Below are 19,226 nucleotides of genomic sequence, written 5' to 3' on the forward strand. Positions count from 1 at the left end.
TCAAGTCCCCAGAGTAATTTCTGGATGCCATCTGAGTGTTGAGTTACAAAGGCGATGATAGCATAATAGCATTGCTCAAACAACATAAAAAATTATAGTTGATCCTGTTTCGATCCATGATTGTCTTTATCATAATACAACACCTACTTTAAACTCTTGGAAATAACACGATAATTCAGGGATGATGTGGTTGATTTTGATGCATCAATTTTGGGGCCTTAGCTCCCTCCACTCTCCCCCTCTGACCACACCCCTCATGAAGAGTGTAATTTCAGATTCACTCTTCGTGGGGAATTCGCTATGGCTGGTTTTGGCTGGGCTAGAAAGAAGGGAGTGGGTTAAGACACTCTCAGAGATTTGAGGTGTTATGGACCCTAATGGAACATGTCCATAATTCCTTATGGCAAACTACTCCAACACTGAGTTGAATATAACCCCCGTAAAACATGTAAATTTGCATTTTTACAGGGGGGCTACCTTTATTAAATACTGTCTCTAAAGGGGAACTGGCTCCCAATTAAGCTTCACCTGGATGCCATCCACCACACTTCATCCCGAGCATCCTTCATTTGCTTCTCAGGCATCTACCATTCTTATCCCATCAATTAACCCCATCTTTCTTCTTCCCCTTCCTTCAATTTGCCCTCTGACTCTTCTCTGCAAGCGATTATTAAATATACCTGACAATATATTATTTGTTAACCTGGCATATTCTGATTTTAGGTGACCCCCATAACATAATTTAACACTTTAACCAACTCTTTGCCACTGCTTACCCCTGAAATATTATTGAAGCACCCGTAAGTAAATTGTAATTACATGAAATATACTTAGTACTTTCTAAAATATAAGTAATAAAGCTAAAATTCAATTGATATTTTCAGAAAAACAACTGAAGCTATGAAAGGATGCCCTACAGAGTGTTTGCATGTAGGAAATGATTAAATTATTTATCGGTGCAGACAGTTATGGGACTTAAATTAAATTCTGATAGGTTTTATAGTCGGTGTCAAAGCCTACCTTATTAAACATTAGAATACAAACAATTCTGAAAGGGCAGCGTTGGCATTTTTGTTACCTTAAAATAAGATAAAACTTGGCAGAAATAAAATAATGTTTGTTTTTAACAATGTTAATCGAGTCCATTATTCTGCCCTCCAATATACTAAAAAAGGAAATATCAACAAAATAATCAAACAAATATGCAAATTCATTCTTTAATCCTAATATTTACAATTAGATACATTCAACAATTCTTTTAACAATAATGTTATAGCTTATTTACATAGAATGCCAAGACAAATGCACTTTATAGGAGCAGCACCAAATTACCCAAAGAATGAAGACATTCGGGTAATGGAGGCAAACAATTTGTGCACTCGAATTTCACTTTTGACCACCCAAACTGTGAAAAAAACAATATTCTCAAAAGTCACCACTTTTTAACAACTACCTACTGAGGTGAAGAGACTGGCATTTCACATCCACACATGCTCCCAGAGACCACTGCTGCAGACAACACATGAAAAGTTTGAAATTTACAAGAGAATGGCACAAAATCATGTACATAATCAAGCACTACCAATTCCACATACTCAACTGACAGAGAACACGGTGAAGGAGCCCCATGGATGTCTTACAGCAACACGCAAAAGTAGAACACACATGCTTTGGGAGCCTACGAATCAGAGGGGACTCTATTAATGATCTAGAATTTCCATACTCAGATGAAAATTCAGAATCCCTTCCATTAGACTTGGGAGGCTATGTATTTTTTTAGGAATCATGAAAGATCACAGGATAAAGATCATATATAATGATGCATATATTTTGTACAGTTTGAGTTACCTGCAGATACTTAGGAAGAGATAAAAGAGATCTATCAATTACAAACACTTTTTGAGGATTTACTAGCACACAGAGGAGTTTCCTAAAATCCTCTACTTAATTTGTATGAAAGCGCTTTTATCATTTTTAGTGATCCAAAGAAATGATGATTATCTAATTATTTTCCCTCCCCTGTAAATAACCTGCCTACAGGTTTTTATAATCACTTGGGACATTCTTGGCTTGTGTGTTGATCACTTCCAATAGGGACTGAGGTAATCAGAAGAGAGTGGAGGTCATCGTAAGCACCAGCGTTAGACAGAAACAGCGTAAAGAGGTATAACTTAGGTTTTTGTACTTTGCATGAATGTGTGGAGATTTACTATTCCCAAAAGTGCGAACTTCACACTGAAGGAGCATTCATTACTTGCAAACCCCATGAGAAAAATACAAATAATATGTTCAAATTGCATTGCCTTTCACGAGACAAACTTTTTCAGTGATCACCACGAAATATGAAAATTAAATAATAAATGTTAAAGTGTGCAGATTATGCATACTAATCAACATCTTCACTCTCAAGTTCATCAGGTAACAGACCACACAGCCACAAATGCCACAATTAACAGAAGAAGTAAAGAACAATAACATTAGTACAGTTAGGATGAATTAAAATCATATACATTAACCATTCCCAACATTTAATAGTTGATCAACCATATAATTCCTGTCACAAACAAACCTCGCAATCTATAACAATTCTCTTGCTCCTGACTTCAATATCTCTCAAACACATATACACATGGACAGGTACAACAGCCATAGAACTCACTCTGATAGGCCTAATTCCTTGGAACAACTTTTCTTGCAGTTCACAGGACATTCATGTTCACATGGAAGCAAAAACTGAGATCCACAAGAAACTCTTTAAGTCTCTACAATAAGTTTTTCGTGCATATAGATTCATATACCCATTGTTTTAAGGACTTAACAACTGATTACAAAAAAGTCAAAAATAATTCATCCCATCATCCATTGCATATAAAAACCTTTGTTTTTCCATTCAGTTACCCCAGCTAATATTTAAATATGCAGAATTTCAAACATTTCATTTTCCTTTAAAACTCAGCACATAACAAACACAATACTTGATAAATATCCAAGTAACGTCTGAGCTCCAGAAATGAACTTCACTCTTCCATACACTGCCCACAAAAAGTAAAAACATGACACTTATCTTCTCTGGACCAAAATTCCTCACTTAAGAAGGAAGAAAATCCTTGTCATCAAAAGCTGGCTGGCTAACGCTGGCCATAATTCCTAATTTTCCAGCCACTCAATTTTAAAACAGCAACAAAAAAAATATTCATAGAGTTAAGTTTGTTTTCAGCTATAATGCCTAAACGAGGCACTTTTTGTCATCACAATGTCCAAGAGCTATAGTCAGGGAGGTGGGTAAGCCTCGTGCACTGGCCTGTAAAATCATAGAATGGCTTCCCCCCTCGAGATTGCCACAATAGTGAGAAAAAGAAATGGACACTCTAAAGCAATGTTTGCCTCCTTCCTCGGTCACATCCCTCCCAGAGGGAACAGCGCGCACCTCACTCATGCATGCCCACCAGAGGCCATCCATTGTGGACAAGTGCCGCAAATACACACGCAAACACACACATGCACAGACCAAAAATGTCACTTGCACAGTAATCTCCTGAACCCCTCTTTTTTTTGGTCTCCTGCCCTGACACTTCCAGTGGTGCCCAGGGAGTAGAAAATCAAGGAAGGGGGTGTGGTGGTGCTGGGTGGAGAGGAGGGGGAAGCAAGAGGGCCCACTTGTGCTGCTCACTGTTGAGGGGAGGAGTTGGTGGTGCGACCTGATTTGGGCGGCTTCCCGCCAACGGCACTGTGGTGGTGGTGGTGATGGTGGTTAGGTGCAGAGGTGGGGGCAGAGCTGACGACAACCAGGGGCTTGACAAGGTGTGCCAATCCCCCCAAGGCAGCGGCCGTCGTCAGGTACTGGGCATTCATCAAGGGAAGCTGACCACCCACAGCCACTGGCTTGAGCAAGGGAATTGCCCCGGCAGCCCCTGATGACATGACCTGCAATGGATGGCAAATGTTTCCAGGAAACTATTGATACAATGGATATTTACTCACAACTCATGTGCACACTGATCTAAAGGAGGACAACTAATAACTTTCTATCACACCATTGCAATGATGAATAGAGCTTTTTCAAAGAGGAATGAACCAATGACAGACATGCAAGCGAAGACAAGCATGTAACATAAGTAAAGACTTAAGTAGGGAGAATAGCACTATGTGTATAGTTCCATAATATGATCTCTGGGACAACAGGATGAGCATGTATACCATTAAAACTTGGGTACAATTCAAAACTCCTATTTAAAAAAAGTTTTTTCACTCATAGTTCGGCCCTAGTTTTCTATTCCTGGAAACCTTAGGTTTTTGCCAAGCAGATATTTTTTTTTTGGTATCTCAAAGCTAAAAATTTAAGTAGGAACACTGAATAACATTTATTTTTCACTGTTTACAGCAACATAACACTATCTCAAGGCAGAATTAAGGCAATAGGAATTTTTGTAGCTGAGATTTTAGTCCTGCAAAAGTAAGAGGTGTGTTCAATAAATAGAGATCATACAATTTTCGTTTCCATAATTTATTGTGCTAACATTTAACTTTATGTCATATTTTTGGCTAAATGTGCAATGTGATTGACAATTTTGATTCATTCATTCATGAAAGAGCCTTCTCTTCAAAACCTACCTCTATCCATTGCCTTTGAATTCACTATATTTTTGTCCCAAAATGAAAGAATTGTGAAAGTACTATATGCCGAGAGTCAACAGTGAGAGTAACAGAGTGGTACTCTGGTATGAGGATTCCAAACATGCTCACCCAAATTTTAAAGAGCTTTTAATTTTCACTGCCAAAGAAAATCACAATAAAATCCAGTGTATGATAGGACTTATTTGACAATCTGAAACTGTCATATTTTAAATCACAACTCAATCTGAATATGGAGAACAGTCACTTCGTCTCAAGAGAAGCTAGGAAACAAAAAATTGGATGGAAACGTAACAGCTCAAAAAATAAACTGGACATTTTTACTGAGATAATTCAATACTTAATAGCTAAGTAATGTTAAATTTATAGGCTGAGAAAATATTCGATAAATTCTAAGTGATTGAAAGGAAGCAATTCAATGAAAGACATGAGCGCGTCACATACATTCTCCCCCAATATGGTTATTTTCTAATACAAGAAAATTATAATAGCAATAGTATTTTTAGTAGTATATATGGCATTTTATAATATCCTGCAAGCCACCACTAGGGTGTAAGGCAGGGGTTGAATACACACAAGACTAATTTTGACCCAAATATATTTACCCCTACCGCAGTCGGACGATATTATGTATTCTGATCTCTTATGGTTTGTGGAAAAAAATACAATCTTTAATCTATCTGTTCTACTCTTAATCTATATAATTTTATTGAAATGATCTCTCCTACCATAGTATGACGGGGGTAATAATACATTTCCAATGACAATATTAAAGAGACATCCTTCCAATTAATGCAAGAGGTTTAATCTGTAATTTAACCTTCGCTCGATGAGTGATTCCAAGCTTAGCTCCTTTAAAATTTTAGATATGCTACATGTTTCACAACAATGTCTTACAAATCTAGCTCCTATTCGCTGCACGCGATCCAATTCGGCAAACAATCCAACTTTGTGAGAATGCCATGTACTAGCAGCATATGAGGTCTAACCAGCAAAGGATAACATTTTTCCTTGACCTTTTCTTCTAATAAATCCTAATTTTTTAGAAGCTTGTCCACATATTCCTCGTATATGTTTCACCCAGGATAGGTCATGAATGAGCATAATGCCTAAGTATTTAACTGAGTCTACACATTCCATTTCGTTGTTCTCAATGCAGAAGGCGTTCGGGTGGGAATTGCCCTTTTTCCAAATATTCATCACTACGCACTTTTTTAAATTCTACTAGCCAAGTGTCACACCAGCATTTTATAGTATTTAGGTCATCTGGTAAAGTTACTGTGTCCTCAGGATTATAGATATCTTGGTGAACCAATGCATCATCAGCAAATAAATGTATCTTACTAGCGACTATGGCGACTCTGTCATTGATGCCAAGTAGGAATAAAAGAGGTTGATAACACTTCCATGGGGAACACCTGAAGTAACTTCTACTGTATTTGAGCTAACTCCATCTATCGCCACTCTTTGTACCCAACCATTCAAAAAGTCTTTAATCCAACCCAGGATACTTTTTATCTATGCCATATATGCTTCTAACTTTGTGAGTAGTTTACTATGAGGTACTTTTTTGAAGGCTTTCTTAAAATCCAGAAAAACTGTGCCCACTGGAAAATTGTTCTCTTCCAAAATAAGAATATCATGAACAAAAAGTGTCTCGAAGGATCTACCCTCGCACAGTACTGAACAATTTCAGAATTGACGAAGACTTATGGAATTGCCCCCGTGGCATTCCTTTGGCATATCGCCTCAAACTCAAGGGTACATGATTTCTATACCAACAATAACCAATTGGCTATGCTGAATAAACATAAGGACATACATGCTTGCATCAATATGATTTTGTGTAGAGTTGTCTAACTTGCAGGGGGTACATCTACATTTTGACAGCATTATCCCACTAATCAAGTGAAAAGAAAAGGGCTTCAGAGTCATCACTCATGGTAAGGTAGAACAACAAACATGAATGGGTATGCTGCCCTTGCTCACCTTGGCTCCGACAGTGGCCGCCGCTCCCACTGATGCAGAGCTTCCGGCACCTAAGATGTGTGCTGCAACTGGCCCACCAGTGGAAGAGACAAGCGCCAATGGTGCCATGAGTGGGTGACCAGTGGCACCACACCCACTTGTTGTCACCAGAGCAGCGTGGCCAGCAAGTGGCGTCACCAGGTGTGTGATTCCTGAATGAGGATTGAAGGTAGAATTAGCAATGAGTCATCTTTTGAAGTGAACCAGTGTAAAAGGTGATTTTATGTTATGAACCCAAGTCACAAAAAGTCGACCATCGGGTTGATTGGCAGGGATGCTGACAGAATTTATAATCAGAATGGCATTAATACAATTTCAAGTACTAGTTACAATTTCACCAAAACATGGAGACCAAATATCCATTAATCTGCTCACTACTGATTCACTCAAATTGTATGCATACTTTTTAGCCATTGCTTACAATACAAGTGATTTACCTTCCACATTAACAACCCACTTTTTAAGCACAATGAAGTATTTACCTGCTCGCATGCTAAAAAACTACACTGTAGTGCTGCCTTATGGTTTCATAAAAGGGACTATATTTCGCTGCGCAGCAAAACTCTCGTTTCAATGCTTCTTTAATGTACAAGATTAAATAGCTCATTGATGTGGGAATTCAGCCTTGGCTACATATGCGGGGACAGTTTTTATGTGCGTCCATTGTAACTGAATGCTAGTATTATGTATGTACTACATGACATACAAAAGTTATAGCACTAAGATATTTTCATAAATAATTATTTTATCACAATTTATCATAACTTATACCGGCTTTTTATGTAAAATAGGCATATTTTTCAAAGTAGTAGTAGTTTTTATGGGAGGCGACAGATAGCTAAGGTCATTTGCACCATTAGGAATGGAATTTTTATACTATTCTTGGTTTTAAGAGCAAACTCCATAACACACATTATTATGCAGGCATTCCAAACAATATAAAGTGTTTCTGGACATGATGATAACCTTGATATTGTAAAATCTAAGTCCATTCCACTTATTTAAATTTACCAGTTTATGACATGATAGTGATGTAGAAGACATGATACTTTTACAAAAATACCACAAAACACCCGGTGAGGTGACCATCAATAATTACCAATGGTACTCTTACATAAAGTTTTGTGGACTTAAATTAGTATCTATGAAAATGCTGAAACAATGACTCGTGGGTTGAGAGACCTGGATGATAAGAGCAACAGAAAATAAAATGTCAGAAGCACTGGAAACATGGTGGTAAAGAAATATAGATGATGAAAATGAAATAGACAGACTGAGTGAGACATAAATGAATACTTTGAAGAGTGGCTGAGGAGGCTGTGGAGGGCAGTCGCAAGAAGAGAAGGAGGAGATAGATTGAGCACATCCTGAGACACAATAGTAAATACTTAAGACCATGAGTGAAGGGAACTTAAGATAGGAAGAACCAGGAGGCAGAGGGAGCCCAAGGATGAATTAAAAGAACAGGCTGAAAGAAGATGTGAGTGCCAGAAAACAAGGAGGAATAAAAACAGTGGTAAGAACGTATCGAACAGGGTAGCTTGAAGAGAAGCCCCACCAATCTGAGGATTGCTTTGTAGCAGCCATGATAAAACTGATGAATGATTTGAAAACTGAGTGAACATGTACCAATACCTAATCCAAGCTCTTATTGCCGATTATTGAAGACATGACATTTTCATCTGAATTGGTAGAACTATGAAGAATGGATTTGGGAAGCCCTCTGGGTGGAAACTTAAAGGCAGTCCAATTCTGTGCTCTCCTTATTTCCGAGGCACCAAAATTACAACATTAGATATTTCTATGTGCATGAGTGATGGGCTTACAGGTATAATGATTGGATCTAACTTAGAAAGTTAATTCACTCAAATCAAATGAAAGAAGTTGCTAAAATTCACACTTGCACATAAATCAATGAATTTCTCCCTTCGCCAGAACGTTCATTCTGCATGCTAACATGAAAAGTGATGAATATGGCACTCAGTGGAAAGGGGAGACAAAGCGCTGATGATGACAAGGCTGGCGTTTAAGGGGAGTAAAGGCAAAGGAGGGGGGAAGGCAGAGAAGGGGGGCGGGGAGGGAGAGGGGCCATTCAGTGCTCTCACCAGAGGTAGGTGAGTGCGCGAGCGTGAGCGTTGTGGGCAGTGAGGGAGGGCAGTGCGCTTGACTGCCGGCGGCATTCCCTGGGGACAAGGCTCGTGCCAGGGCCACCCCGGCACCAGGTGAGGGCATGGCGTGCGCAACCACTCCATTGGGCAGTGTTATGCTCCCTGGAGAAGAGACAGAGAGAGAGAGGCAAATGCAAGTGAGCACACAAGCGAGCACCATTGCTGCATCAACTTCATCCATTTGTTCAAAACGGAAAGCAAACTCCAGCATGTAATTCCTCCAATGCCAAGTCGCAATCCCCACTTACTCACAAAGGTTGGAAATGAAAAATGGTGCATTACATGAGCTTTGTCGACTTTTCTTGCTCAACTTAAAAAAACTGCTTGGCAACCCCATGGTAGGCCAAATGACGCTATCCATCAGAAGTGAATGATGACTTCTCTACTTTTAGGGTTGAGTAATTCGGCACTGGTGTTTAGAGCATCAATAAGACTAATGTTCATTTGCCTGTGCATAGTCCGGGTTAGAAGTCCTCATCAGAGGGACAATTTAAAAATGAAATTTTTTAATTTGATATATATATCTATGAACATTTAGTAATGATCAAAATGATTTATGGTAAAATAAAACAAATACCGACAGAAATTTGTTACAAGTATGGAATGGCATTGGAACCAATTTTGAAATTGATTAATTTCCCTGAAGGGAGGACCTCACACTTCATTTTTCTGTGTAATGATGACTTTAGGAACTACAGGTAATCAAATTTTGAACTATGTGAAATTTTTCAGAAGAGTAAATAGAATAAACAATCGGATCAAGAAAATAACAAAAAAACTATTCTATTCTCTATAATATACATCAAGACTTATAATTTTTTTTAAGGTAATCTACCGGTTAAGGTAGGTTTTTGGATGGATGTAATTACTAATTAAATAATTTGTGGCCCCTAGCAAAACACAACATCCTACTCTACATCAGGTCCCTCCCTCTTCAGCTCTGAGTACTTTCTTCCTCCCTTCATCCCGTCCAACATCCCTATCCTGTTCCTTCCCTTTCCTCTTTTGCCCAACATTCTCCCCTCTATCACAATCTTCAACATCCCACTGCCGGTCAACACCCCCTTCATCCACTTTTCCTGCCTCTATAGGATTTCTCCCAACAACCCCTCTCTTCGCCCACCATACCAAGTACTTCCTCATTTGTTTTCTTCTCTGTCCATTTCACCTTCTCCATTCTTCTCCACACCCACATTTCAAAAGCCTCCAATCTACGTCTATCCTCCTGCTTCAATGACCACGTTTCCGCGCCGTACATAGCTACGCTCCATATCAAAGTTTTTACGAGTCTTTTCTTAACATCCTTACTCAACGTCCCTGTCATCAACTCCCTCCTCCTTGTGAAAGCCTCTTTGCCTAGCGCAATTCTTCTCCTTACGTCCCTACTACTTTGACCGTGTTGGTCCAAAACACTACCGAGATACGTAAACTGTTCTACCTACTCTAGTTTTTGCCCTCCTATTCTAATGTTAAGCTTAGCCTTTTTCTTTCTAGAAAATCGCATGACCTTTGTTTTATTAATATTGATTTTCATCCCATACCTGTCGCACTGAATTTCCAATTCACTCAGCAATGTTTGCAACCCCTTGGCTGACTGACAAACTAAAGCTTGGTCATCAACAAACCTAACTGATTTTACGAATTCCCCGCCCACTTTCATTCCTACCTCCAGTTCTTCCCTTGCCTCTTTGATCATTTCCTCTGCATACAGGTTGAACATTTGCAGTTAATTTTTTGCATAAATATAATAATAATATTAAAATCACAATTTATGCACCTCTTAATTGCCATAATGTCCACCTGATAGAACACAGGAGCATATACTTGTAAGATGCACTCCCTTTTTAATATATGTTTTACAGAAAATATGCCTGCATTTTTTATGAATTTCCATAATTATTTATTGTATCAATTTTATAGTCATTTATGTATATAAAAATTTGAGTGGGGAATATTGTAGTTAAGCACCTTATTATAATATTGTAGTTAAGCATCATCACTCTCAAAATTCAGAATCAATTCAAAGTTTTCCTCTTTAAAATCAAATGCAGTCATTTTGTTCCCTCGGCACAGTAAGATAAGACAACAATGTAATGTGTTTCTCATGTGCACATGTTTCAACAATAACACTCTCAGCATTGTGGGAATCTACAGTTTAGTTTGAGAGCACATCAAATGTCAGTGAGACCTCATCCATATTTGCTGTTTGTGATGGTTCAAAAGTTCTTCTTGCTCTTGAGTCAATGACAAATTTATGAAAATAGACTATCTTGTCTTCATATTCTGTTGGCATCTTTTGTGTAACTTAGTTCTAACCCTCATACATACATAACTTCTCTTCGTGAATCTGGAACAACACGATGTCGATCCTGTAAAATCAGCAATTTCTCCATTAGAAGCTATCACTTAGGCTTGTTGAATAGTTGCTTTGTATAAACGGAAAATCCTAATCTCTACTCGATATTTTTCCATATTTTCATTGGTGCTACTATGATTGCTCAAGCGCAATACATTCACAGTCATCCTGGTTACTTCCTCAAGCCCCTCAGCAAATTTTGGATGATAAACTTGATAAAAGAGTCAGATATGTCCAATAGTGCTTTACTTAAGCTCACACAGTGGACTTTCTGCCAGCATACACCCCAAGGGAGCCCAGCCTAAAGGTCTCACCCCATGTAGTGCAGCGGTGAGATTAGATTGAGTCTCCCCATGATGTCTGAGGAGGCAAGCTGTCAACCATTTAAGAGTACCGACAAACTCAGATGAATTCTTGATCATCCTGAGTGTTTGACAATCATTTATAATGTACAAGACAGAAATTGGGAATCGGCACTCAGCACCCTGTGGATGGATGTGAAGACCTCAACTAACAAAGAACCAGAGAAGACTTCACCTAGAATAGCCTGCTTCCAGGCCACTATATACCTAGCCAAACGCTGTCAGTGGGCCACATCCCCTCCTCCGCTTATTAAATCTAATGCCCCTTTCAGTTTCATATAATGCATGTTTAATTTTTGCTCATAGGGTAGTCACCTATGGTAAGTGTTTCAGTGCATTGATTTGGCACCAGGGTGGAACTGACCTCCAGCAATTGCAACTGCAGCCGGCTGCTGTGTGGTGAGTGCATGCAGGGTGTGCTGTGGGGATGAGCTGGCAAACTTCCCAGGCGATGGTGCCATGATCGTCCCCTCCATGTCCTGTGAGACTTCTTGAGGAGACCTGGGGGCAGCAGACGTCACAGGACTCAGGAAGGCCACTGGCTGCTGTACAACCTTGCCCGCAAGGTGTATAGTAGGCACTGATATGGTTGCGGCCACACTTGCTGGTGAGACTAAGGAGGGTTTTGCATCCTCGTGGAGGTTTTTATGAGCTAAAGACAAGCCTGTGAATGGAAAACACAAACACACACATAAATGAGCGAGATACAATGATATGACACCACAGAACAAAAGTTATCATATACATGACGATGGGTTCAAAGGAAATTCATCAATTATAATGAGGTTGCATTCCAGCCAGGCATTGATGTGAACATTATAAGAACCCCTAGGATGATTTTCAATCCAAAGGAACCAAAATATAGCCATCCAGTTGCAGTGGCAATTGGTTGATGCAACACGTAAAGAACAAACCCAAAAATTTTGGGATAATTGATTTCATGCTAACATTTTTATAACACTTTGGATTAGTGAGGTGGGAATGGATATCACTTTGTACCCAATTTCTCCAGTCCAACACAAAATTTGAAGGCGTACCACAGTTCAATCGTTTGGTACATTTTACACTTAAACCGAGTCACTTGACAGTGGTTCACTAAAAACACAATCTAGCCACAACGAACGCTGGCAAGCAATCATTTGGTGAGTGTTTGGTACATGTTGAAGGTCAGACCCCGCGTGCAACCCATGGTGCAAGCGCATTTCGACGTACACATCAATATCACATCAGTAAAAAATTGTTCCCTATATTTTTTATCCATACCATGTATTTACATGTTTCCCCTTGTTAGGCCTAATGTTGGAGTGAATGAATTTTTTCCAGAAATGCAATCTTGTACACATCTTACTCACTCCTGAATCCAATCTCTAGTACTGATGAGATCATCCACAGAAAAAAAACAGAAATATTTCTTTCTTTTTTTCTTTTTGCAATGCATACGTTCCACATTGTCAAGCCTGAAACTACAGTTCCTACAGATGAGATTGTTAGCAAGATGCCTCACAGACCATACTATTATTACTTATATCTCAGAAGATGAGTGAATTGCCATATTAAATATTATTGAATAAAAACTGATGCTGCTAGTGATTTTACAGTTAATATCACTGCCACAAATTAGGAAATGTAGGGGGCCAATCATGTTTCCCTGAGGAATAAGGCAGAGGCTACTTATACCAAATAAAAAATTAATTTTATCAATTATTATTTTTTGTTTGTGCTAAAAAATAAAAGGGTGACTCAATTAATAATTCATTGATTCCAAATAATCACTATTTGTATATCGGCTCATTGTGTGGTACTTGATAGAAAGCTTTTTCAAAATCTACAAATGAAGTGCCCAATTGTTATCCTGACTCCACAAAATTTTGGATGCCATAAATTATTAACTCAATACGTTTATTTCACAATATATACTATTTTGCAAACTAACCTGGGTATTTGTGAACAAATAAAACCATATAGGAAGTGCATGATGTAGCTTACAATTCAATTTCAAGAATTTTACTGAAGATGGGTGTTATTAACAGTAGTAAGTTTCTTTCTGGAGAATGTTTATTTCCACTTGTATAAATAAAAGTGATACAAGCTGTTTTCGAGTCTTGCGTCACTTGTAATTATCCTAAATGTAATTTTTAAAGAGGTGAGGTGAAAGAAGGGACTACGAATTCTTAATCTTGCCCAATAAAGATTGTAAATAATTACATAAGTAAACCCCTGATAAAAATGAATTAAATAAACTTGATCAAATAAACATTGATTCTATGGCTTACCTCTTGAGGATGAGGAATGGTGGTACTTATGGTGCAAAGGCGCACTCGGTGCGAGGGTGGTTGTTGGGGCATGCACCGTGAGTGCCAAAGGTTGAGGCGAGCCAAGAGAGGGTGAGAGGGATGCGCCAGGAGGTGAGCAGTTGGTGCTGCGGTGGTGGCTGGGTGATGGGGCCTTGGGCGAGGTAGGAGACTGGTGTGGCAGCTGATGGGGGTGGTGCACGGCAGATGCCGAGTGTGCCATCACCTGGTGCACTGTCCCTCCTATGTGGTGGTGCCTCTGGTGGTTGGAGGGTGTTGCCAGGAGGTGGATGGGTGCATTGGGAGACACCAATGCCGTTGCAATGCTCGGTGGTGCACGGGCCGCCTGTTGACAATAAAAGAGGAACGCACAATGAGTCCATGTCACATCTACTTAATGGTAATATTTGCGCAGACTTATCATTTATATGTATGTATATTTCATCTCCCTTTATCTTTTTAAATGTCATTTACACTATTTTCATTTATGAAGAATCCAAGACTCCTGGGTTGGATTTTGAAGTTACTAACTGATTGCAGGAATACAGTAGCAAGGTAGAAAGTATGAAATAAATATTAATTAAATGAAATCAGACTGGTGTCAACATTAAAATAAGCAGTAAACCCTGGTTTCAGAACACAATTACGTAAGTATCTCATGTGTTCTAATAACAATGACAAATCAGGCAGCGTGGACACCACAGGGGGACAATCAGCGGCTCGCCGATTGTCAGAGACAGAGACTCACTCCATAAGGTAAGAATCAGGTCAATTGTGGCGCGATTTCGGATTGGCTTCGCCATTTACTGCCCAACTAAAAACAAGCAAGAGGCGGCGCTCTCTCCTTACCTGCCCAGGTCCCCTGGCGTGCCCGGGGGCAGTGGTGACGACCTCGTCGGCGGAGGCCCGCTGTGCCATCACCTCCGCGGGCGTCAGCTGTCGGGGGGCAGGCGAGCAGGAGGGCGAGGGCGGAGTGGTCGCCCCGGACGGATGGGGGCGATGCTTGTGGAGCACACTGCCCCGGGATTGGTGGTGTCGGAGCGCCGGAGACGGGGGACCGCTGCTGCCCCCCGCCCGCTGGGACGGCGAGGGCCTCGGGGAGCGGGGTGGCAGGGATGATGGCCGCATCAACAGGGTCGCCGTCCCCCTCGACGACGGCACGAACATGTCCTCGCCCTCGTCGCTCAGGTGCCCTCGCTCTGGAAAAGGGACGCAAGCATAAGCACGAAACACGGGTGAGGCCAAGTCTTCATCATGGACGCTCCACAGACAGTGCGCGGAATTATACGCAGGGGGTTGGTTGGTAACAGTCGCTAGGCACCGAGGAATGCCAGGTGCCTCGTGCCATAGGGGCTGAGGTGCCGGTGCCAAGAATCCCTAAGCGCTTTCATAAAAACTACAAGTCTTCTGGAGAGTCTAAAACATAATTTAAAGATTTCAAGTTCTCACTGGGTGTAATGGAGGCAAGCGACGTTCGCTGCGGCATCCATCACCATCAGCAGACTTCTTAAGCCAAATCACAAGGAAATGAAAACCGACTTGTAGCTTCGAAAAACGACCCCATTATATAAATAGATTTCAGACCAGAAGTCTAGTAATGATCTAAATTTTCAAATAGTTTATGGCTCAATATTCCACCATAATATTGATTAATATGCTGCCCATATACTTCAGATTTCATCCATCTTCCTCTTTAAGTTCTCTCCAAACTTGTGCTCGCCCTCTCACGTGTCTCTCCCACCCCTTTCCCATTAAACCCCACGAGACTGTATCCTATACCTAAATGTATGCGTGTAATAATCATGCACTGAAGTTCGACTGAAGAGGCTGCCGGAGAGAAACTCACCGGAGGCCGTGGACGTGGAATTGGAGTAGTGGTCGGAGGAGGCGATGTGGATGGGTTGGTGGAGGCCTCCCGGCGGGGCCCCGTAAGAATCCTTCCGGCCGCTCACATCCAGGGTCCCCCCGCTGAGGCCTCGCCGCCTTCCAATCCCGCCCCCCTCCTCCGCGTCCTCCTCGCCTTCGTCGTCGTCGGGCCCGCCCTCGTGGGGCAGTGGCGGTGGGGAGTCGCGCGGGCCTCCCGGTGGGGTCCCTCCCGACGGTTCCTGCGGCAGGAGGGCGTTGAAGTCGATGTGGTCCCACTGGGCGGACAGCTCCTTCTTGAGCGCCGACAGCCTCTGCTGGGACGCTATCTTCTCCCGTGCTAGCCGCTCCATCTCGTGCTCGTGGTCCCGCTCCTTGCGTTTCAGGCTCTAAGAGTAAAGGGGAGAAGTACGTCAGGCACACACACTCATTGGTACTGTGACTTGATGGCTAGCAGACAAGCTGTCTCGCCCTGCAACCAGGACAATGCCAGGGGCCCCGCACATACCTCTCCGACCGCTGTCGAGCAGAGGGCACTTATCCGGTAAAATCAGCCGTCTGGTGACCCCATTCATGACCAAAATCATAGGCCATGCTCACGAGCAGTAACCATACTAATCTCCAAAAACTACAGTAATCAACCATATGGTCGGTTTGGTAGGTATCGGTAGAGTTCATCCTATACTTAACCCAACGGCGAATGAAATTCATACATAAGCAGGGTAAGGGGACCAGTTTCTTTCCCTGTGCCGGCTATGGTTTCCCAGGAAGTTCTGGTACCCGTTAATTCACACAGCCTAGGTGAAGCTGAGGGTGCCCAGAAGCAAGCACTCTACCCATCGGACTACCCTGTTTCCCCCATGATCATTATGGAAGCTGGATAAAAAAATGTAGTGTCAGTCTTCGAAAAATAAACGGTAGACGCCTGCATACGGGAAGTGGTGACACATTTTACTTTTCAAACGGTCAAAGATGCATTACACGATTCTTAACAACTATATGGAAGCAAAATTCAAAAGAATTGGTAATTCAATAAAATTGCAATTGGAAATGAAACCACGATGGCAATTCCATTCGCATGTTTTCCACCTCAATCTCCCAATCGCCGACTTGAGGGATCTGGGTGGATGATTTCGTAGGCTGGTTATACAACACCTCAGGTACATAAGAAAGGAAATATTGGACAACAAACCAAACAAGCAAAAATCCCAAGTCGTCTCGAGAAATATGGGCGCGCTCTGATTTAAAATCAAAAAATTTGCGGAAATATGTCAAGTTCCTACAGCATTTCGCATAGTGATGCATGCAGATGATACCGTTAGCTATTGAAAAGCAGACTCGGCTCAACGTCAAATACTCCCCGCCGACCAATTCGAAGGGAGTCCCACTTGGTGCTCCGTTGCGCTGCCATGTTTCCGGGGCGTATTTCCCCGGCCGAATGAGCACGAGCCAGGTCGGAAGCGCGCATCCCCGGGGAGTACCGTGCGGTCAGGGAGAGAGGCAGAATGCGATGATCCGGGCGTTGGCACTGTGGTGACTGCATGACGCGCCCTCCACCCATTTATTCACCAATGTTTCAAACCCGGTGCTTGGACTGGTTTCGAGAAAGAAATAGCTGATGCCGTTTTGCGCGCACGTATATGCTATGTACGATAACTGCTGGCATTACAGGGCCGTCGGTATGTGGCCGTCGCTTGGTTTCCCGCAGTGGGTCCCTCGGAGTGATCGGTTCTCATATATGAATCCTCAGGCACAATAGCACCAAATTAACGTCATGAAATGACAAATGAGTTTCTGATGCCCACTTAATAGGTGGGTTTTGCCCCTCACTGATTCAGTCTTAGCAATTTCAATAATATTTTTTCCTGTAGCCCGAAACGCATTTTACAATCAAACTAAAAACCACACAACGGTATGGGTTCATACCTTGTATTTCGTGACCTCCCAAATCACGGGCAACACACTAAGAGTCCAACGAGATTTTTCGTCTTCCTGGTTCACAATCGTATTTTTTTCCAAATGAAATTTCAAGTGGGGGAGATTCATCAAATTACAAAATACTTTGCCCCCCCCCCCCCCCTGCACGCGGTTGGACAACGGTTTTCTGATCCCTTATCGTTCGTAGGAAAAATCGAATTTTATATCTATCTGTTCTATACTTATTATCTCTAATTTTACTGGCATAATCTCGCCTACCTTAGAATTATGGGGGTAATGATACATTTTCAACATCATTGCTAAAGAGACGCCCTTCTAATTTATGCAAGAGATGAAATCTGTAATCTAACCTTCCGTCCGCGATTCCCAGGCTAGCTCCGCTAATATTTTGGATGCATTATCATATTTTAAGGGGGTAAGGAATTGGATTGATAAACGGGAACTCGATTAAGTCTCGGTAAACCTTGAAGATGAAAGCCATTCGTTTCCTAACAGATGGGTTAACGGAATTAATTTGTGAGCTATTCCACTGGGTGCTTCAATGAAACTTTTTCATGTCCTATTGCTGAATTCCATGATATCCTGGTACGGCAGAGGTATTATGCTGACTATGATGTGACAGTTATAATCCTAACAACAATATATTAATTTATAGTATAGCCTTCTAATCTTCAAGGAATGCCAATCTACACTCGTCCATACGTCTAAGTCAAAATGGATAAAAATTTCACAAAAATATTTTACGAATAAATACCTACATATTCTGATTTAGATTAAAATACTATCTTTGGGGGAAAATTATTTCAATTAATCAAACGGCTACGTTGAATAAACCGAGATTCGCCATTGTTAAAAAAAAGTTTGGCGATACATCTCGATGCAAAAACGTCACGACTTCGATTTTCACCTGAGAAAGATAAAACATGGAAATGCGCATGAAATAATAAATGATAACTCATGCGAACGTTTTCGTGGTTCAGGGAGTACATGAACAATTCCCCCCTCCCTTCTATCCCTATTCGGAAGAAATGCATCAGCCAACTCAACCCCCGGGCCGCCGCACCGAAGCAAGTGCTGAGAGCCAATTCTCCGCCGCAAAATCCTCAAAAATCAAAAGTCGTAAAGGAAGTTATAGCGGAGATAAGGATGCGGCCGCATCGATTCCTCGCAAAGGGAGGATTGGGAGGCCACTTGCAGAGAGCCCCCCACCTCCCGGGAATTCGTCCCCACGCCCTCAGTTCACGAGTAAGGAAGTCCCCACACAGGCGGAGACAGCATATCCTGCACATTTCTAGAGCTTACGTTCTATGAAAGGTGGACGGGATCATAAAACTAAGACCAGACAGGTCAAACAGAGAATCCGAGAGGTTCAAAATGTCATTTTTCTTCTGGACGACAAGGGGTGTGGATAACGACGTCGCAGAGGAAACAATTTTTTTAACGCTAAGTAGCCTTATGTGTGTGTGTGTGATCGCGCGCCAAAGCATTTCATCTCCCCTTACTTTATGGTCCTGTTCCCCAGTAGCTGATCTCGCAGGCGCATTTTACACTCAGATATCGAAGCGCTCGTAGGCGGTTTTAAACCACC

General features: G+C 41.5%; 1 protein-coding gene across 1 annotated transcript in view; it reads right to left on the bottom strand.

Annotated features, from left to right (window-relative positions):
- Positions 1-1,201: 1,201 nt before the first annotated feature.
- Positions 1,202-19,226, bottom strand: part of LOC139693535 (nascent polypeptide-associated complex subunit alpha, muscle-specific form-like) — a 111,252-nt gene continuing 93,227 nt past the window's right edge. The window contains exons 4-10 of the mRNA XM_071591729.1: positions 15,684-16,089; positions 14,687-15,036; positions 13,820-14,183; positions 11,911-12,210; positions 8,766-8,930; positions 6,622-6,812; positions 1,202-3,954 (exon numbers count right to left, since the gene is read on the bottom strand). Coding sequence (XP_071447830.1) covers positions 3,667-3,954; positions 6,622-6,812; positions 8,766-8,930; positions 11,911-12,210; positions 13,820-14,183; positions 14,687-15,036; positions 15,684-16,089 — 2,064 coding nt within the window. The 3' untranslated portion in view covers positions 1,202-3,666. The remainder of the gene's footprint in view (positions 3,955-6,621; positions 6,813-8,765; positions 8,931-11,910; positions 12,211-13,819; positions 14,184-14,686; positions 15,037-15,683; positions 16,090-19,226) is intronic.

This window comes from Hetaerina americana, unplaced genomic scaffold (assembly GCF_022747635.1).
Source record: "Hetaerina americana unplaced genomic scaffold, ioHetAmer1.1.p SCAF_5, whole genome shotgun sequence".
Taxonomy (NCBI): Eukaryota; Metazoa; Arthropoda; class Insecta; order Odonata; family Calopterygidae; genus Hetaerina; species Hetaerina americana.